General features: G+C 40.4%; 1 protein-coding gene across 1 annotated transcript in view; it reads right to left on the bottom strand.

Moving 5' to 3' along the window:
• The window catches only part of ITGA2 (integrin subunit alpha 2), a 236,103-nt gene that overhangs the window by 90,117 nt on the left and 124,235 nt on the right, over positions 1–21,751 (bottom strand). The window contains exons 10-16 of the mRNA XM_073622309.1: positions 20,998–21,074; positions 15,328–15,466; positions 13,831–13,976; positions 11,890–12,033; positions 11,546–11,749; positions 7,043–7,173; positions 1,202–1,341 (exon numbers count right to left, since the gene is read on the bottom strand). Coding sequence (XP_073478410.1) covers positions 1,202–1,341; positions 7,043–7,173; positions 11,546–11,749; positions 11,890–12,033; positions 13,831–13,976; positions 15,328–15,466; positions 20,998–21,074 — 981 coding nt within the window. The remainder of the gene's footprint in view (positions 1–1,201; positions 1,342–7,042; positions 7,174–11,545; positions 11,750–11,889; positions 12,034–13,830; positions 13,977–15,327; positions 15,467–20,997; positions 21,075–21,751) is intronic.

Genomic DNA, 21,751 nt, shown 5'->3' with positions numbered 1-21,751 from the left:
GCTACCAACAGCATGTTTTTATTTGGCTCTTGATTTCAATTCTTTAGTGTGTTTGGCTGATCTGCTGTAAACCTCAGCCTTAGTGACCTCAGCCTGCACAAACTTATGCCGTGTACACACGACCGGACTTTTCGTCGGACTGAACACCAAAGGACTTTTCTAAGGAGTTCCAACGAAACGGACTTGCCTACACACGATCACACCAAAGTCTGATCGTTTCGAACGTGATGACGTACGACCGGACTAGAATAAGGAAGTTCATAGCCAGTAACCAATAGCTGCCCTTTTTTGTCCGTCAGACTAGTATACAGACAAACGGATTTTTCGATGGGACTTGAGTCTATTGGAAAGATTTGAGACATGTTCTATTTCTAATGTCCGACAGATTTTTCGACAGAAAAGGTCCGATGAAGCCCACACACCATCGAATTGTCCGACGGATTCCTTCCGTTGGGCCAGTTCGATCGAAAAGTCCGGTTGTGTGTACACGGCATTAGGCTTTGACACACAATTCTGTCTCCTGTATTTTATCTTTGTCCTGATACTTAGCTTGTTCATCCCCTAGTACGGATCTTTGGCTTGCTGAAGGGTCTATTTGACCCTTCACATCTCTCCTACATGTCTACGGTACACGCTACACGCCTGGTTGACCAAAGGGCAATACATCTATCTGACCTGTTTGACCAGTTGGCCTAATCTTCCTATGTCTAACCCCCTGGCACTGTCTTTTTCAGGTTTGATCCTAGACCTAGATCTACAGTACCTTCTCTGTCTTTACTAGACATAGTAACACTGTTCTGATTTTGTGATCCACAGCATAATAATTAAATATGATGCAAACACATGAGACTTCTCAGAACAATGGCTGCTAAGGTTAAAGAATGTTTCAGCAGCAGTCATCAAACCCAAAGGACCAGCCTTCACTTACACCATCCACAAAATAGATTTCACTGATTTTTTTTCACTAATGCTCAAATAGCAATATGAAAATTGAAGAGCAACAAGAAGTGCTGATTTCTATGTGTCTAGTGTGCACTTGGTGGAAGTAGCGCTCCCTGTACTAAGAAGTGTTGGGTCATTGCAGCAGATGAGTTGCAGATGAGGTTTTATGAAAACGCAAAACAATCAGAATTTATATTTTAAATGAGATCGCATTGTAGCTGATGGTATTTATCTTTATTATTAATATTATTATACTCACTTGTTTGAATCTTTGAATTAGCTGGTCTGAATGTTGACATAAAACAGATCTTTACAGTAATTTCACTATTTTTGTTTGTGAGAATTATTTTATCTGGGATAAATGATGCTTTTACAGTCACATCTGCTATACCCAGTGACCTGCAAAGGAAAAAGATAAATTTCACATTAATAAATTAATAACTCAGCTCCCACACCTGTACAGCCCTAACTGACCAGAGAATTATTTACATATTCATCTGTTTATGGGCCTATTTTGTTTGGGCAATAATTTAGTAATAACTTCAGATAATAAAACCATGCATACGTGATTTATTAGAACAAACAAGGCTTTTTTTTAAGTGATTTTGTCTTGTAAAAAAATATTTTTTATGTAATCCAAAGACAAAAAAAATGTAACACTGAAAAATGCACACTTTTTTTCAACTGGATTACAGGTTTTTTTTTTAAATTATTGTTACGGTAGGTAATAAGTATAGCTTATATTTTATAGTTTGTCCCATTTAAAATTACAATAAAATAATATTTGCGGTGTAAAGCATTGCAAATTTTTCAATTTCGCACTTTTTTTAATGCAACACTAAAGAAAATGAATGAAAAAGATGAACAAAAACAAAACGTTTAGACATTATTAATTAGATATCTGGAAATAAACAAACAAAAAAAAAGATAATTGGAAAAATAATAGTTAAGGGGAGAAGGGGAAGAATTAGGTAAATATGGATGAAATATAAAGAAAATGAATGAACAAAACAATTAAAAACAAAACAAGTTTAGATAATATTAGTTAGAAAAATATAAATAAAAAAAAGAGAAAAAAGAATATGATAGTTAAGAAGAAAGGGGGAAGAGTGAGTTAAAAGAGAAGTTCGGGAATTTTTTTTTTTAAAGAATCATACTTAGATTGTGGTACTGTAGATTTGCTGACTTTTATTCCATATTTATTTAAAGTGGCAGCTTCAGTAGATGTTTAGTTCCTTTTTGGCGCAGTGGTAGGGTCAATTGAGTAGTAATGCCGTGTACACACGATCGGAAATTCGGCTAGCAAAAGACCGTTGAGAGCTTTTGGTCGGAAAATGCGACCGTGTGTATGCTCCATCTGACTTTTGCTGGCGGAGTTCCCGCCAACAAAAGATTGAGAGCATGTTCTCAATTTTTCGGTCTGAAAAAGTTCCTATCCGAAAACGTGATCGTCTGTACAAATTCCGAAGTGCAAAATTCCTACACATGCTCGGAAACAATTCGACGCATGCTCAGAAGCATTGAACTTCATTTTCTCGTCTCGTCGTAGTGTTGTACGTCACCGCGTTCTTGACGGTCGAAAGTTCAGAGAACTTTTGTGGGACCGTGTGTATGCAAGACAAGCTTGAGCAGAATTCCGTCAGGAAAAACCATCCAAGTTTTTTCCAACGGAAAATCCGCTCGTGTGTACGGGGCATAAGGGTAATTTTAGATCCTGTTGAGTATACAAAAGAATCGTACTTGCCTAGGTGGATGCTGCATCTTTCCCACGCTGGCTCCACAACTGAGCGATCAAACACTGCTGATTGCTTGGTTCTCAGTGCTCTGTGACTGTCAGCCACTGCTACTGCCATTACTGGCAATACTGGAACGCTGGAGAGACTCAGTGCCGGTCTAAAGCCTCGTACACGCGATCAAATTTTGAATTGTGTGATGACAGACTGTTTGCCTAAAATCCGACCGTTAGTACGCTCCATCAGACAATTAGTTGTCCAACTTTCTGCCAACAAATGTTGGATGACAAGCTAGTACATTTTCGGCGGACAATTGTTGGCCGACAATTGTGTACCGTTTGTATGCAAGACAAGTTCCTGGCACACGCCCTTCGGACAAAAGTCTGATGCTTTGTTGGCCAACAATCTGATCGTGTGTACGAGGCTTAAGGCACACATACACGTGAGTGCAAACTTGCATACGTGATTTATTAGAACAAACAAGGCTTTTTTTTGTTTATATGATCTTTTTAACCATTAAAATATGTAGTTTTGCGCAATGATGGCCAATTTAGTTTTTTTGAGAACCACACTAACTGGAGACATATAAGAGCATAGTCTGTGATCTGGTGGAAACCTAATCTACTCACCGGCTCGGATGATTAAGGAAAGGCATTATACAGGCTTGTCTAATACTGCTTTTTGGTAAGCACATAGATTGGAAAGTGGTGGTGGATCACAACACAATTGATTTGGAAGTCACCTTTTTGTTCAGCACAGTGGATTAATTATTTTGGACTTTATTATTTACTGCATATTTTCAATATTGGGACTTTATGATTTGCTAAACATGGTTTGTGATGGAAATTATTAGTACATGTTAATGAAGGCATAATATGTGATAGAACTGCCATTTTGAGGCACTGTTTGATATACTCATTTAAAGGGACAGCGCAGCTACACAAACAACAATTTTGTCAGTCACCGCTGTCTGCTCTGCCCCCCCCCCCCCCCCCCGCGCTCACTGGAGTGCTGGGCTGTGGAGGGGGTGAGAGCATAGGCTCTCAGCGGCTCTCTGAAAGCTAGGTGCCAGTCCTGGCTCCTGGGTGGATCCCGACCATATGGTCGTGATCTTTTCCCAGTCTGGACCGGCTCTGTGACTTTAGCTGACAGCAGGCTGCAGCCAGCTGTCTGCTGAAAACAGGTCACAGGAGTGCAAAATAAACTGCACTCCTGTGATCCACAGGAGAAGTACAGCCAAACGAGCTGTAAACGAAGGGTTAATGAAGGATTAAATAGGAACAAATTTTATTTTAAAGCACTTTTTTTTACTCGTTAGGTTGCTTTATCTCGCAATATTTACAGCTTGAAGCTCATGCCTTTAATTTGCAGATACATGAAACAGAGTGGATACAAAATCAACATTACTTAAGGGCCTGTTCACACTGATTATTTTTTATGCATTTTTGGGTTAAAAAGGTAAAAGAAAAATGCATCAAAAAAAAGTATCCCTTTAAATCCTATAGAACATTTCACACTAGTGCGCTGCGGGTGCAGTGTGTTTTTAATCCCGCATGCTACTGTACATCTTTGGTGTGCTTTTCAAAAACACACTAGAAGCGCATCTCCCATTCATTTCTATAGAAAGCAGTCTAAGGCTCGAGTCACACCTATGCATGTTGCTTTTGAGCGTTTTTTTTGTCATGCTTGCCACATTTTTGAGCAGCGTTTTGGTAGCGTTTTTACAGCGTTTTTGCTGCGTTTTTGCAGCGTTTCGCGTTTTTTTTTTTTTTTTTTTACAGTTTAAAAAAAAAAATTAAAAAAAAAACTGAATCAAAAACGCATCAAAAACGCTGTAAAAACGCTGCACTTGCATTTTTGATGCTGGTCCATTGAATTCTATTACATGCAAAACGCTGCATTTTGCATGAAAAAAAGTCCCTGACCCTTTCCAAAAATGCAGAGGTACAAAAAGGCATTGATGTGAACATGTTCCATAGTAACCCATGTTAAAAAATTCCCATGCATTTCTGCAAAATGCAAAATGCATCAAAAAACGCGCTAGTGTGAATGGAGCCTCAAAACACATCAAAAACAAACCAGTGGTGTATTTTTGTTTTTTTGGGTTTTTTGTTCACAGGTGCATGATTGGAGTCAGTTCAGAAAATGCGGCAAAAACACATCAAAATGATTTTTACCGCATCTTTTCAACAGAGCAGTGTGAAAGCATCCCAACAGTTTTTATAAACAGTGCACTGTGCACACAGTCCATTGTGTGATAGCAGACGCTTCTACAGCTGCTGTATTTACTCACAACTCTCCACTATTACTTCTGAAAGCTGGGAATTGCTGGCAAAAGTTGGTAAAATTGGTAAAAGTCTAACTCCAACCAAAACTTATTTTGGTTTGGATAGAGCAGGGAAGTGTTCAATCCTTTCCGAGGTTTCTACTGCTGTCAGGACAGGAAATCTCTTCAACAGGGGCAAAGACAAAAACAAAATCATTTTTGCAGTAGAGTGAAGATAGGTTAGAACTTCTGACAATATCTGTATTGCTCTCTATGTCTCCCTGTCCTGGTGGCAGCTGCACCCCCCTTTTTTGTAAAGGTGTCATGGGAATACAAATTGAGGGAGATATCTTTCCAATGAGGTTCAAACAGAAACAAAAATATAACAGAACATTTAACTATTCCCCACTATTCCCTATCTAAAACATAAATGGCTGGAATTGTGCTAAAAGAGTTGGCAAATCTATAGTACACTATATTGTCAAAAGTATTGTGACACCTGCCTTTACACACACATGAACTTTAATGGCATCCCAGTCTTAGTCCGTAGGGTTCAATATTGAGCTGGCCCACCCTTTTCAACTATAACAGCTTCAACTCTTCTGGGAAAGCTGTCCACAAGGTTTAGGAGTGTGTCTATGGGAATGTTTGACCATTCTTCCAGAAGTGCATTTGTGAGATCAGGCACTGATGTTGGACGAGAAGGCCTGGTATGCAGTCTCTGCTCTAATTCATCCCAAATGTGTTCTATTGGGTTGAGGTCAGGACTCTGTGCAGGCCAGTCTAGTTCCTTCACCCCATCCATTTCTTCAGCTCAGCTTTGTACACTGGTCCAAACCATTTGGTGAAGGGGGATTATGGGGTGGGGTTGTTTTTTCAGTGGTTGGGCTTGGCCCCTTAGTTCTAGGGAAGGGAACTCTTAAGGCGTCAGCATACCAAGACATTTTGGACAATTTCACGCTCCCAACTTTGTGAGAACAGTTTAGGGATGACCCCTTCCTGTTCCAACATGACTGCGCACCAGTGCACAAAGCAAGATCCATAAAGACACGGATGAGCGAGTTTGGGGTGGAGGAACGTGACTGGCCTCAACCCAAATAGCACACTTTTGGGATGAATTAGAGTGGAAACTGCGACCCAGTCCATCTCACCCAACATCAGTGCCTGACCTCACAAATGTGCTTCTGGAAGAATGGTCAAACATTACCATAGACACACTCCTAAACCTTGTGGACAGCCTTTGCAGAATATATGAAGCTGTTATAGCTTCAAAGGGTGGGCCAACTCAATATTGAACCCTACGGACTAAGACTGGGATGCCATTAAAGTTCAGTGTACAAAGCAAGAACCATAAAGAAATGGATGAGCGAGTTTGGAGCAGAGAAACTTGACTGGCCTGCACAGAGTCCTGACCTCAACCCGATAGAACACCTTGGGGATGAATTAGAGCAGAGACTGCATACCAGGCCTTCTCATCCAACATCAGTGCCTGACCTCACAAATGCGCTTGTGGAAGAATGGTCAGACATTCTAATAGACACACTCCTAAACCTTGTGGACGGCCTTCCCAGAAGAGATGAAGCTGTTATAGCTGCAAAGGGTGGGCCAACTCAATATTGAACCCTACGGACTAAGACTGGGATGCAATTAAAGTTCATGTGTGTGTAAAGGCAGACGTCCCAATACTTTTGACAATATAGTGTACTATATTACTTGCCTAATCCAGCCCTTATGTGATGGGGTATAAGAAGGATGTTTACATAGGAGATTATTATTAGGGTCAGTATCATGTCCCATAACCTTGTCCAGAATAGTGCAAAAAGCATAACACCTACAAGAAGCAATAAACTGTGCACCTGATACACATATCATTATCCAAAGCAGTGAAGGAAGGATAAACATTGCAGCCTTGAACCTTGCACCCCTTTAATAAGTCAACAAGCACAGCTTCCATATATCTGTGTCTTTTAAATATTCATGAGCATTAACAGGAGTGCAAACCACCCATTTACTGGGGGGGAGGGGGGAGGGTTGACATGTCCAGGCTCTCTGTATGATATGTTGGTTTAATAATTCCATTTTAGTCATTTGATTTACTCACCAAAACTGCACTGCTTTTCCAAAAGCACCAACAGACACATCAGTTATGGAATCTCCATTTAAATCAGTGTGTCCATCAACTGATCTTCCAAAAAACTGCAATTGTGTGTTAACTGAGGATCCAAGTATTTTCTAAAAGAAAGAAAACCATTTATCAATCAAATCAGTGCAATGTGTGCATATGTATACTTTACTTAGCTAAATTTCTTTAACACACTGGGGGTCTCTGCATTTGAAAAATGGAGGTTACCAATGACGTTTAATGACAGGTACTAGTGAAATAACCTCTAAACCAGTGGTTCTCAACTTAGGTTCAGGACCCCCTCGGGGGTCAAATCAAATGATGATTTGCCAGGGGTCACTGAATCCTGAGATGTTCCTGAAGCCCGCATCGCTCTCCCAGCCTTTTCGTGGCCGCCCAGCAGGGCTGTCCCTGGAGCTTGTAGCCGACCAACCAGGCTGTTCCTGGAGCCCACGGCCACCCACTTAACCTCTTCGCAACCATCTATTCAGTTCACGGCATGGCTGGGGGGGCAGAGACTAGAGGTCAGCTGACTGGTGAGGAATGTGAAGTGGGAGGGGCTGGAGGAGACCCTAATCTCCTGATTTCGGCATAGGTGTCACTGCTACGAGACACCACAAAGTCGGAGATACACTACCTGTGATTATAGTTGCCATTAAAAGTCCCCACAACAGTTCTCAGATCAGCAGATGACCTTGATCAAGAGTAGGGGTGGGCTATCTGTTCGATTTGAACATGAGTTCGACTCGAACATTGGCTGTTCGACCGTTCGCCGAACAGCGAACAATTTGGGGTCTTCGCGGCAAATTCGAAAAGCCGCGGAACACCCTTTAAAATTCTATGGGAGAAATCTAAAGTGCTAATTTTAAAGGTTAATATGCAAGTTATTGTCAGAAAAAGTATTTGGGGACCCGGGTCCAGGGGACATGTATCAATGCAAAAAAAAGTTTTAAAAACGTCCGTTTTTTCGGGAGCAGTGATATGAAACAATAAAAGTGAAATATTCCTTTAAATTTCATACCTGGGGGGTGTCTATAGTATGTCTGTAAAGTAGCACATGTTTCTCGTGTTTATAACAGTCCGCAAAATGGCATTTCTCAAGGTAAAAAAAGTAATTTAAAAGTGCTAGAGCTAGTGCCGGCTATTAATGAATTGTCGGCCCCACAATACACATAAAAGTCATTGAAAGTAATTGCAAAATTGCCCCCAAAATTCCATTACCAGGCCCTTCAGGTCCGGTATGGATATTAAGGGGAACTCCACGCCAAAATTAAAAAAAAAAATGGCGTGGGATTCCCCCCAAAAATCCATACAATAAAGGGTCTGGTATGGATTTTAAGGGGAACTCCTCGCCAAAATTAAAAAAAAAATGGCATGGGGTTCCCCCATAAATCCACACCAGACCCTTATCCAAGCACGCAACCTGGCAGACTGAAGGAAAAGAGGGGGGGACGAGAGAGCGCCCCCCTCCTGAACCGTATCAGGCCACATGCAACGGCAATCCTGCTTTGCATCAGAGGAGGCAGGGTCACCCATACACGTCACTGGGAAACCCCGGCATTTCCCCTTGTCAGAGGGGGGTGGGGTCACATGACGGGTGTCCCCGCCCTCAGCTACATAAGACCTGTCAAGCTAGCGCCACGTCATTGGCTCGGTGCCTCCAGAGGAGGCAGCATTCTGTGCGTGTTCCTTCGCTGGAGATCATCCATCGTTGGAGATTGAGATTTGGATTACATCGCTGGAGTAGGAGCATGGATTTATTGGATTACATCTCTGGAATCTCTTTTATTTTTTTATTTTTAATAAAGGACTTGTCCCAAGCCGTCTCCTGTGGTTTTTTTAACATTTTGACACTTTTTGTGAAATGGTAGGGGTACAATGTACCCCTTACCAATTCACATAGGGGGGGCGGGATCTGGGTGTCCCCTTTGTTAAAGGGGGCTTCCAGATTCCGATAAGCCCCCAGCCCGCAGACCCCCACAACCACAGGGCAAGGGTTGTGGGGATGAGGCCCTTGTCCCCATCAACATGGGGACATCCTTCCCATGTTGAGGGCATGTGGCCTGGTATGGTTCAGGAGGGGGGCGCTCTCTCTCGTCCCCCCTCTTTTCCTGTGGCCTGCCAGGTTGTGTGCTCGGATAAGGGTCTGGTGTGGATTTTTGGGGGAACCCCACGCCTTTTTTTTTTTTAAATTTTGGCGCGGAGTTCCCCTTAATATCCATACCAGACCTGAAGGGCCTGGTAATGGAATTTTGGGGGACCCCCACGCATTTTTTTTATTTTTCAATGACTTTCAATGACTTTTCTGTGTATTGTTGGGACCGACAATTCATTAATAGATGGCACTAGCGCTAGCACTTTTAAATTACTTTTTTTCCTTTAGAAATGTCATTTTGCTCTCGGACTGTTAGAAACACGGGAAACATGCGCTACTTTACAGGCATACTATAGACACCCCCAGGTAGGAAATTTAAAGGAATATTTCACTTTTATTGTTTCACTTTAAGCATTATTAAACTCACTACTCCCGAAAAAACGGCCGTTTTAAAAACTTTTTTTTGCATTGATTCATGTCCCCTGGGCCAGGACCCGGGTCCCCAAACACTTTTTATGACAATAGCTTGCATATTAACCCTTAAAATTAGCACTTTTGATTTTTCATGCTCGTGTCCCATAGACTTTAACGGTGTTCGCGTGTTCAAACTAATTTTTTGCCTGTTCGCATGTTCTGGATGTGAACTGGAACAGGGGGGTGTTTGGCCCATCCCTAATCAAGAGCACCTAAGTTGGCTGATCAGAACTCCCACCAGCACTGCCATTGATCCCACCCCCCCACCAGCACTACCACTTATCCCATCCCCCACCCCCCCACCAAGGAGTAAGAGAAGGAATAAAAATAGAGAATACATGGAAGGGAGAGGAAAAGAGGGGGAGGAACAAAGAAAAAGGGAGAGAAAGAATAAGAGAGAGAACAAGAAAAATAGCTAGAGAGAGGGATGGGGAAAAAACAAGAAATTAGGATAGAGAGAGATAAAAGGAGAACAAAGAGAAAGAGTGGCACATCCTAAAATGTACCATAAGGGGTTTTAATACTGTACGAGTGGAAGGGACTCATGGAGCACTAAATGTCTGTGGGTTAGGGGCACAAATTACTTGTCTTGCCTTGGGTGCTGACAACCCATGCTATGAAAATTATTTTAATGTTAGGGGTCCCCATAACTTGGGAAATTTTATCAAGGGGTCATAGCACTAGAGAGGTTGAGAACCACTGATCTAAACAATGCTGAAAAAGTTACCATTCGGCTTAGAACTTTTTGAATGTTTTTTTAATGGTTTCCTATTGTAATTGCAAAAATGACCACAAGTGTATGTTTGTTTCCTGTCAATCTTACTATAGCTTCTATGAATCATGTATCTGGCTGGAAAGGGTGGGCATAAGACCTTTAGCTGTATTAACTACCATTGAACTGGAAGATCAGAGCGGTGGAAGTGGGCAGGGATGGAAGAATATTTCTCTTGAAAGAAGAATAATCTACACAAGGGATACATTGTACTTACTGTAAGTTGTGTCCCTTGTGTTGATTTTTATGTTTTTCATTTTAGCTAAACGCAAGCTTTAATTCTAGCTTTTCAACAATTGCTAATTGATCTGTCAATCTGAATACCTAATCTAATTTATCCAAAGCGCTGCTAGACCCGCTAGGGTCTTCATTTAAGGTGAGTGGCTGGAGCACACTTTTGGTGAATTTTGAATGGTGAAAGGAAGTGTGACCACAATGTTTAAAAGTTTATGCCTTCCTCTGCACCTGATCTTCACATTTCTACCATCAATCATTACAATATTTTTTGCACATGCATTTTAATGTTTGAGATTTTAATTTTGGACTATTATTTCACTGAATGGATTACAGTTGGACTTTATTCACTAATACATTTGTCACTTCATGTGTGTTATCCTTTGCTATATGTGATCAGCTTTTCAAAATTTCACATTTTATTGTTACACAATTGATTTGAGTTAGTGCCACATTTATTTATTTATATTCTGTTTTATTGTGGGGGCACTATTTCATGTCGGCTGCTGCTCCTTTATTATTTTGACCTTTTAATGTGGTTTGTGCATTAGTATTCTTTCTTTTATTTAAAGATTATTGCTGACTTGTCTTCCAAAATCACACATACTATTTGTAGGGAAAGGGCTTTTGGTTCTGGTAGTTTGTTTATGTTAAGAACTAGGTCCCAGTAGCTGCCCTTATCAGAATTTTGGAAGCCTGGTGATGACAAAAGAAACAATGCTCGAACATGATCTAGAGGTGGAGAGGGAGAATTGGGGTAAATTTGGGTTGTGTCTATGCAAATCGTTAACTTCACCTCTTCCAACATAAAAGAGGTTGTCTTCTGATATCTGTGTCCGCTCATATATTTGAAATTATATTATATAAATAAATGTATTTAAATTGTAATTTTCATAAGTGTCCATACTTGGGAATACTTGGTCCTAATTGTATTTTTCTTTCCGTTGTAAATATAAACAGCACCGCTGGCCTCATTTTCTAAAGGTGCTCCAACAATAACATCATTAAAACCATCCAAATCGATATCGGATAGTGCCGCTATGGCTGCTCCAAACCGAGCATTGTCCAGATTATCAGGACCTTCCAACTGTTCACGCTGATTTAAAGTTCCCTAAAAAAAAAAAAAAAAAAGAGAGAGAAATACATATCTGTTCATATCTCACTTAAGCTTATGGAATTACTTGACATTGTAATATTGAATGATATTGTATTTTACTAGGGTTTAGAAAAAAAAAAGAATACAGATTTTACCCCATTGATGGAAAATAGATACACTTGTCCTTGTTCTTTCTTGTTCTCATTCATGAACATGGGGGCTCCTACTAACAACACATCTGTGATAGAATCCTTGTCCACATCTACAGCACACAACACACTGCCAAAATAGGAACCAATCTGCAAATAAATTGGGAAAAAAAGGCATCATGGACTTCACAATCTCCCCACTTTTACATCGATTATCCTGTAGAAAGACAACAAACATCAATGCCCCAAATAAATGTGAAGGTTCTAGGAGGTTGTTAGACCTAAAGACAATGCAAAACTACGACAATGGTAACCCACAAAAAGCAATAAGTGCTCAGAGTTAAGCCTCGCAAACACGATCGGATTTTCTGAAGGGAAATGTGCGATGACAAGCTGTTGGCGGCAAATCCAACCATTTGTATGCTCCATCGGACAATTGTTGTCGGATTTTCCACAGCCAAATGTTGGATTGCAGGTTTTAAAATTTTCCACGGACAAATGTCTGCTGTCGGATTTTCTGAGCGTGTGTACACAAGTCCGTTGGGCAAAAGTCCAAAGTACAAACATGCATGCTCGGAAGCAAGGACAAGCCAGAAGCGATCGGTCTTGTAAACTAGCGTTCATAATGGAGAATTAACTTTTGTGACGTGTCCAATTATGAAATCTCAAAATGCAGCGCACATTCTCTTCTTTAATGGGATAATAATGAAGCTGCTTTGCTGGTGATACTGATGGAGTTATTGCAAACTAATTTTCAAAGGCTTTTTTTTTTTTAGTGATATCAAGAATAATATTATTATGCTTTTTTTTTTTCCTTTTTATTTGGGCAAGTTACCCCAACACCATAAGACCAAAGATACAACTATGTTGGTGTCCCTTGTCAATTTTGCATTGTATTTTTTAAATGTAACTGCCTACTCCCAAACTGTCATTTGAAGTAAAACACATAGCCAAGTATTATTCTACACAATTTTTTTATTGTACGTTAAAAAAGAAAACAAATAGAATTAGACATGCTATCTGCCAATAGAACTTAACCAAAAAGTGCATTCTATGCATCCAAAAATATAGAAAATGTACCAAATAAAATCATTATTGAACCAAAAAAAAAATGTCAAAGCAATAACTCCATAATAAAAACACGTTATCTCCTCTGATTCCGCAACATGACTGGTTGACGAACGGCTGTTCAGAAACAAACTGAAAAGCGCAAAATGAAAAGTGCAAAATGAAAAGTGCAAATCAACACTCACCAAACTTCTACTAACACGAAATTAGCAGAAGGAGCCCAAAGGGTGGCACTAAAGAGCTGAAAAACAACGTAGTACGTCACTACATTTGTATTTATTGGCCGACAATTCCTTACCGTTTGTATGCAAGACAAGTTTGGGCCAATGCCCTTTGGACAAAAGTCCACGGTTTTGTTGGCCAACAATCTGATTGTGTGTACGAGGCTTTAGGGATTCTGAGTCATCTTCAGTTCAAAGGGAATATCAAGCTATGGTGAGCCTCCGATCTGACAACCAAAATTATGCCTAAACAAATAATGCACTGCATAACCTTTGAACCAGCTCACATGGGTCCCTGAGAGCCAATAGTCTCAAAGAATGTACCATTGGAGTCAGAAGAAAATCTGAATGTTTTTGCTATCCCTGTAGTAGTGCTGACTATCACAGTGATTGTCGACTTCCCCAGCAGCTTATCGGGTATAAGATATGCATACTTACATTGGCCCAAGCTGGACCAATGTAACTACGTAATAGGGATCATACCTTGAGTTCAACTTTAAAACAAGAAATGTCTGTACCATTTAAAAGCAATCAGTCTGATGATCCTACCATTCTTCAACTATTGTTTATGGTACAGAAAGGCAGAGCAGCAATACAGACAGTCAAGACTTCAGGCTTGTTAATGAGCGATATGTAGGATTCCACTGGGTTCACATACCTGTTCTCCTTTCTGTATCTGAAGGATCGTCACATTCCCCTTATTATTAATGGTGTAAACCACAACCTGACCAGTGTAATTTGTTCTTGGGGCTCCGGCAACAAAGTTCACCGAGTTTCCTACATTGAGAATGGCAACAGAATATCCTGCAAAAAAGATGTATGGAACGCATTCAGAAAGCAAATTACTTCACAGCATATGGTTTTCATATGACATACCAAGACATTAAATTAGTTGTAGGTTTTTTCCCAAGAGGCAAGCTTTCATGAAGAGATGCTGACAGGAGTGTATAATGTTGCTGAATCCAAACTTGAAGCTTTCAGTAACACAGGGGGTAGCAACATATAAGACAACCCTATTTCCTCATACAATTTACTTATCCATTTTTTTCCTGTATAAAATTCTGGCCTGGTATGTAATTACATCCATAATGTGGCCTTGGAACTTTTTCCCTGGAGTTATAGCAGAACTCCAGCTGTTTCTATGTTTCCTTCCACTGCCGAACTAGAAGCCTATACCCCCCCACCACCACCTCTGCTTCCCCTACACACACCTTCCCTTGATCCTTTCCTCTTTTTTTTTTTTTTTTTTAATAAAAACACCATAAACATATCTTTTTCTCTACAGTCTTCAAACCAGCCCTGTGATGTCATGGGTCCTTCCTCTTCTTTCTTGGCAGGGGTGGGCCTTTCTCCTGGACTCCGCAAAACTCATATATATTGACGTGTAAGTGCTCATCAGTCCTAGACTACCCCCAGGGTGTGTCAAAGAAAGGTTTGGTTTACAGCAAATGAGTACAATTATACTGGCTATCATTTAGCCAGAAATGGACTGGTGGCAGTGCTGTAGCATGGAGTTATACTTTAATGAGGACAAGCCTTCTAAATGGGACAGACATTGAACCATATGGATGCAAATATGTGTTATATTGCAAAACAACTCCAACTTAACTGGATTTTTCTCTTTTGTGTACGGGGGCAGTGATTCTCTCCAGTGGGTTCTTCATATTAATATATGAGGACCATACAAGCTGTTGGTTAACAAGCAGACCACCTGCAAAGCCAATGTGTCAGACTGGTATATCTAAGACAAGTGTGGAGAGAACACTTTGTACAGTGGTGAGGGTCCAGTTGGTGTTCAAGATCTGCCCATTCCATCCTAACAAAAGTATATTCTGGAAAGCATTTTGGTTTAAACAGCTACTCCAGAAATGAATAAATCAGAGACCTAATAGTCTCCAGGAAATACTGTACCATCTTTAATAGAGTCAGAAAATCTTCTTTATCTAGATGTATGTTTGAGTTATATGATACAAGGAAATCCTACAGTAATTCATCATTCATCATCCTTCTAAATATTTTATGAGCAGGAATGGTGCCTTGAGTCATATGTGCCTAACTTCACAGTCTGAGGACTACACAAACCTATAGCCAGTAATAAAGATATTTTGAAAAACTTTTGCAGTAATGAACTTTCCTTTATGAACCTCAAACTTACCTAGATAAGAACTTTGGTTTCGGTCATAAAGAACCTTTTCAAATGCATTGTAGGGGAAAATAGAAAACTGGTTTGAATTTTGGTGCACAATGGTGCCACTCCAGTCATAAGCACCAACAGCTCCCAACACCAGTGATTTCTGCGGGGCATAATAATGTATTAAGATTGTGATATATTCAAACCAACAGTTATTTACCTACAGGTAGATTTAATGTGTTAATAATAGTTTGTTTATCAGGACCATGCTTAAGCATAGGCAGAAAGGGCACCTGTCTTGGGTGCAACATCTTTTGAAATAGCATACCAGGCATCCAACCTTTTCAAGTTGGAGGCACGCTTAGGACTAATACATGAGCTCAGCACACAGGAAGAAGGAAAACACATTTTCAAAACGGGACCAGTTCCACTTTCCAGCAATTTGTAGTGTTTAGAGACCTATCTTTATAGAAGACATTCAGACAGGCCTGAGGAAGGAATACTGCACCCCCAAGACCATCAATTCGAGGGGGGTGTGGGGGGGGGGGGTAGAACCTCTTGTGGCCCTAACCTTTTTGTCCTTATTTCTCTTTAAAAAGGACACCTGAAAAAAGATGTCTTTCTATAATTTCTATAATAAGATGAATTTCTATATACAGTGCCTTGAAAAAGTATTCATACCTCTTGAAAGTTTCCACATTTTGTCATGTTACAGCCAAAAACATAAATGCATTTTGTTGGGATTTTATGTGATAGACCAACACAAAGTGGCACATATTTGTGAAGTGGAAAAAAAACGATAAATGGTTTTCCACATTTTTTACAAATAAATATGTGAAAAATGTGGCATGCATTTGTATTTAGCGGCCTTTACTTTGATAGCCCTAACTAAAATCTAGTTGAACCAATTGCCTTTAGAAGTCACCTAATTAGTAAATAGAGTCCACCTGTGTGTAATTTAATTTTATTATAAATACAGCTGTTTTGTGAAGCACTCAGAAGTTTGCTAGAGAAGCTTAGTGAACAAACAGCATCATGAAAGCCAAAAAAACACAGACAGATCAGACAGGTCAGGTATAAAGTTGTGGAGAAGTTTAAAGCAGGGTTAGGTTATAAAAAAATATCCCAAGCTTTGAACATCTCACGGAGCAATGTTCAATCCATCATCCGAAAATGGAAAGAGTATGGCACAACTGCAAACCTACCAAGACATGGCCGTCCACCTAAACGGACAGGCTGGGCAAGGAGAGCAATAATCAGAGAAGCAGCCAGGAGGCTCATGGTAACTCTGGAGGAGTTGCAGAGATCCACAGCTCAGGTGGGAGAATCTGTCCAGAGGACAACTATTAGTCGTGCACTTCACAAATCTGCCCTTTATGAAAAAGTGGCAAGAAGAAAGCCATTGTTGAAAGAAAGCCAAAAGAAGTCCCATTTTCAGTTTGTGAGAAGCCATGTGGGGGACACAACAAACATGTGGAAGAAGGTGCTCTGGTCAGATGAGACCAAAATTGAACTTTTTGGCCTAAATGCAAAACGCTATGTGTGGCGGAAAACTAACACTGCACATCACCCTGAACACACCATCCCCACCGTAAAACATGGTGGTGGCAGCATCATGTTGTGGGGATGCTTTTATTCAGCAGTAACAGGGAAGCTGGTCAGAGTTGATGGGAAGATAGAAAGAGCCAAATATAGCGAAATTTTAGAACAAAACTTGTTAGAGTCTGCAAAAGATTTGAGACTGGGTTGGAGGTTCACCTTCCGGCAGGACAACAACCCTAAACATACAGCAGAGCTACAATGAAATGGTTTAGACCAAAGCATATTCCTATGTTAGAATGGTCAAAGTCCAGACCTAAATCCAATTGAGAATCTGTGGCAAGACTTGAAAATTGCTGTTCACAGACGCTCTCCATCCAATCTGACAGAGCTTGAGCTATTTTGCAAAGAAGAATGGGTAAACTTTTCATGCTCCAAATGTGCAAAGCTGATAGAGACATCCCCAAAAAGACTCGCAGCTGTAATTGCAACAAAAGGTGGTTCTACAAAGTATTGACTCAGGGGGGCTGAATACAAATGCACACCACACTTTTCACATATTTATTTGCAAGAAATTTTAAAAACCATTTGTCATTTTTCTTCCACTTCACAATTATGTGCCACTTTTTGTTTGTATATCACATAAAATCCCAATAACATACATTTATGTTTTTGGTTGTTACATGATAAAATGTATAAAATTTCAAGAGGTATGAATACTTTTCTAAGCACTGTACTTACCTCTGCGGTAAGTGCTGACTCGGTTTGTGGTTTTGCTAAAGTGTTCCAGCCCAAGGAGAATCTTCACATCAAACACTTCCAGGAGTATTGAATTCTGTGTATTGTGGTTGCTTCCCTGGCTCCTACATCACTACAGAACACAGTAGTGAATGTAAAAATTGTAATGATACATCTGCAGTGAATTTGTGTTACCGGTATATCAGTTTAATGGCATGCATACAGTATAATAAATTGCAGTTCTTATAATGCATTGTAAAATAAATAATTATACACAGAAACCAAACATTTTGCTTGGCAGCTTTAGGATGATGCTTGGCTATTGCACAAAAGAGGTGAGATGATACCTAGAGTATGCCAAGATATATGAAAGAACAGGCTGTAATCTATATTGCTAAAGGTGGATAGTGGACTATATCATGTGAAAATCTTGTTTCTGCACATTCCTATAGGAATGCCTTGTCTCTCAACTACAGCTCTATGCTTATTTACAACAAAGGATAGCAATTGTTATTTTGTTGAAAATTCCAACCCATCGTATTAAATTTACTTCTAAGAAAGCTCTTTCCTCTTGTCATTCTCACCCCAAGAGCTACTTATTTGCTCTTGTCTTTATTATTCCTAATAACTGTGCACATTTTTTTCACTGAAGTTCCAATTAATTCTGTAACTAGCAACACAGGTCTGGCAACCTATTCTACTCATTAAATGTTGTCACGTTTGTTTTTCATGGGCATGGTCTGCTGCTCTTATTTGTTTGGAGGGCATCAACCATGGCATATGTTTGCTCTCTGCTTTCAACGGTTATTCCATGGCTTTGTATTGAAATATGTAAAACTTTGAATAAAAGATATTAAACCCAGCTTTTTTATTGGGTACAACCAACCATCACTCTCATCAGCGCCTTAGGTACACTAAATATTTACAGTGAAAAATGAAGCTTCCATGTTCCTTTCATTTGCCAAGCCCCAAAAAAAGTATTGATTTACAGTAATTAAACACTGTGGGGTTCATATATTAAATTGGAGAGTGCAAAATCTGGTGCAGCTGAGCACGGTAGCCAATCAGCTTCTAACTTCAGCTTGTTCAATTAAACAGCTTTGACAAAAAACCTGGAAGCTGATTGGTTTCTATGCAGAGCTGCCCCAGATTTTGCACTCTCCACTTTTAGTAAATCAACCCCTAAGACTGGATCCAGACCTTTATGTTTCATTAACATGCATAAAAACACAAATTTTAATGGCCATTACAACAAATTTCATGTGTATTGGGTGATTAATATTCATTCTGAACGGCACATTTACAAATATACAGTAGATCTTAAAGCACCTGTGCTTTGTGCGTTGCGGTGTACTGCATTGTCAAATATAATGTGTGTGTTTTTGTGTATGTTTATGTGCTTTAACCTCCCTGGTGGTATGATTATTTTGGATTTTAGGTGCTGAAAGCGGTACAATTATTTTGCATGGAAATTTGACGTTTATAACACACTTAAATCTGTCCACCAAGAGTCTAGTAGACATCCCGGGTATGATGAAGTTTGAAACACAAAATCATAAATTATAATAAATAAATATTAATAATTAAAAAAAAAAAATAATATAATAATAATAAAATAAATTTCCCCACGATTCACTATCGCTCAATTCTGCAAGTGTTCTAATTTACTATCACTGTTTTCTAGCTGGTCTAAAGCCACTTTTGACATAAAGGGACACTTTTTAGTTGCTATGGACAATCTCAAGTTTCCAATCAGAAAGAACAGTATATATCATATAAAACTGCATGCAGGGCATTGGACAAAGCACTGGGGACAAAAGGGAAGTGAAATGATTTTATACAGTGTATGTGTTATGATTTTTACAGTTTTTTTAATTTGCCGCCAGGCTCTGCCCCCGTGCGTCGCGATGCTCGCAGGAAACAGAGCCTGGCACAGGGAGGCTTCGGAGGAGGACAGAGCCGGCAGACAGCGTGGGGGGACATCGCAGGATCCTGGGGACAAGGTAAGTACACTGCACCAGGATCCTGCAATGCAATCCTGAGTGTGGCTCAGTGTTATCGCTAATGGTGCTGAAATTTAACCCCGAGCCACACTCGGGAAAACCGTCAGGGAGGTTAAGAGCCCATTTACATGTTTATGAGTTGAACAGACAGATCCCCATTCTGACAGGGGAGGAGAGACAGATCTGCTGTTCCTAGTGATCAGGAACAGCAATATGTCTCCTCCTCCAGGCAGTCCCATCCCCCCACAGTTAGAAACACACATGAGGGAACACATTTAACCCCTTGATCGCCCCCTGGTGTTAACCCCTTTTCAGCCAGCATTTTTATAGCACTGATTGCTGTATAAATGCCAGTGGTCCCAAAAAAGTGTCAAAAGTGTTCGCCGCAATGTCGCAGTCCTGCTAAAAATAGCAGATCGCCGCCATTACTAGTAAAAAATAATAATAAAAATGCCATAAATCTATCCCTGATTTTGTAGGAGCTATAACTTTAGTGCAAACCAATCAATATGTGCTTATTGCGATTTTTTAAAAATATGTAGAGGAATACATATTGGTCTAAACTGATGAAGAATTTTTATTTTTTTATTTTTTGGGGGGATATTTATTATAGCAAAAAGTAAAAAATATTCATTTTTTTCAAAATTTTCACTCTTTTTTGTTTATAGTGCAATAAAATAAAAACCGCAGATGTGATCAAATACCACCAAAAGAAAGCTCTATTTGTGGGGAAAAAAGGACGCAAATTTTGTTTGGGTACAGCGTCGCATGACCATGCAATTGTCAGTTAAATCGATGCAGTGCCGTATCGCAAAAAATGGCCTGGTCATTAAGGGGGAAAATCTTCCGGTCTGTAAGTGGTTAAAGTAAAAATACCTTTACAGATAATTGAATGCAGCTTTGTAGGCAATAATACATCATTAAATGTATTTTTAAATGCAATGCAAGCAGTGTATGTTACCTGAATTTGACTTTGTATCAAACTTATGCAACCCTTATACAGCAGTTGCGTTACAGTGCTCATGTGCTAACAAGGGCCATGCTGATAGTAGAAAAGAGCAGAGTGACAGGGAGATGAGCTCATCAATTTTCTGCTTTTCCTTTCATCGCAGGCTGGAGGAGACTTGTAGGAGCTGTTTAAATGCAGCAAAGAAATATCATATTTCCCGTCCTGTCAGACATGGCTGTGTAGGATAGCAGAACTGTGTAAATCCCAGGACTGGATGGAGAGGAATATAAATCCTTTTGTGGGTAAAACATTTCCCATATACTGTATATTTTTCATCTGTGTAATAGGCTGTTTTCCTGAAGTTAAGCTTTTACACACACACACACACACACACACACACACACACACACACACACACACGTGATCAGGCCTGTTACTAGTATCACACTTTCATATTTCTTTTACCTTGTTCTGTGAGTATTGGGCACTGAAGCCTACTTGTGACATTTCCATCTGGAAGGTTTCACCTCCTTGTGTGGTTCCTAAAATAGGAAATGAATGTATAAATAATTAATAGTGATTTGTCCAATGTTCTTTGAATACATGTCTATGTGAAAAATAGAAAGAACATCAATATTCTTCTACACATACTACGATTATTCATGCCCTCTTTCCATGCCCTTTAGTATAGCCCTAATGGGCACACTGTTTTTTCCCTCAGTATTACCCTAAGAGTACCTTGCCCTTTAGTACTGCCCTGATGCAGGGCAAGTGCTTGACTCATTCGCACCATAGGCAAGACTGCAAGACTAACACCAACCCCCCAGCCACCCGCCCGGCCGGTGGGGTGGCGTTAGTCTTGCCTAGGGTGTGAGTGACTACAACAGGGTCAGAGCAGACTCACCGGGGCAGCAGAATTTCTCCTGTGTCCGGAGACTTGATACATGGTGCCCACCTTCCCCGCTTCCCCAGCTATCTTTGTGCCTGCCCCCCAGCTATCCTTGTGCCCACCTCCCCAGCTGTCTTCATGCCCGCCTCCTCCGCCTCCCCAGCTGTCCTCGTGCCCGCCTCCCCAGCTACCCATGTGCCTGCCTCCTCTGCCTCCCCAGCTGTCCTCGTGCCCTCCTCCTCTGCCTCCCCAGCTGTCCTCATGCCCGCCTCCTCCACCTCCCCATCTGTCCTCGTGCCTGCCTGCTCTGCCTCCCCAGCTGTCCTCATG

This window comes from Aquarana catesbeiana, linkage group LG01 (assembly GCF_042186555.1).
Source record: "Aquarana catesbeiana isolate 2022-GZ linkage group LG01, ASM4218655v1, whole genome shotgun sequence".
NCBI classification, from domain to species: Eukaryota; Metazoa; Chordata; class Amphibia; order Anura; family Ranidae; genus Aquarana; species Aquarana catesbeiana.
Note: the sequence above shows the minus strand (reverse complement) of the source record. Positions and strands in the feature narration are given on the sequence as shown.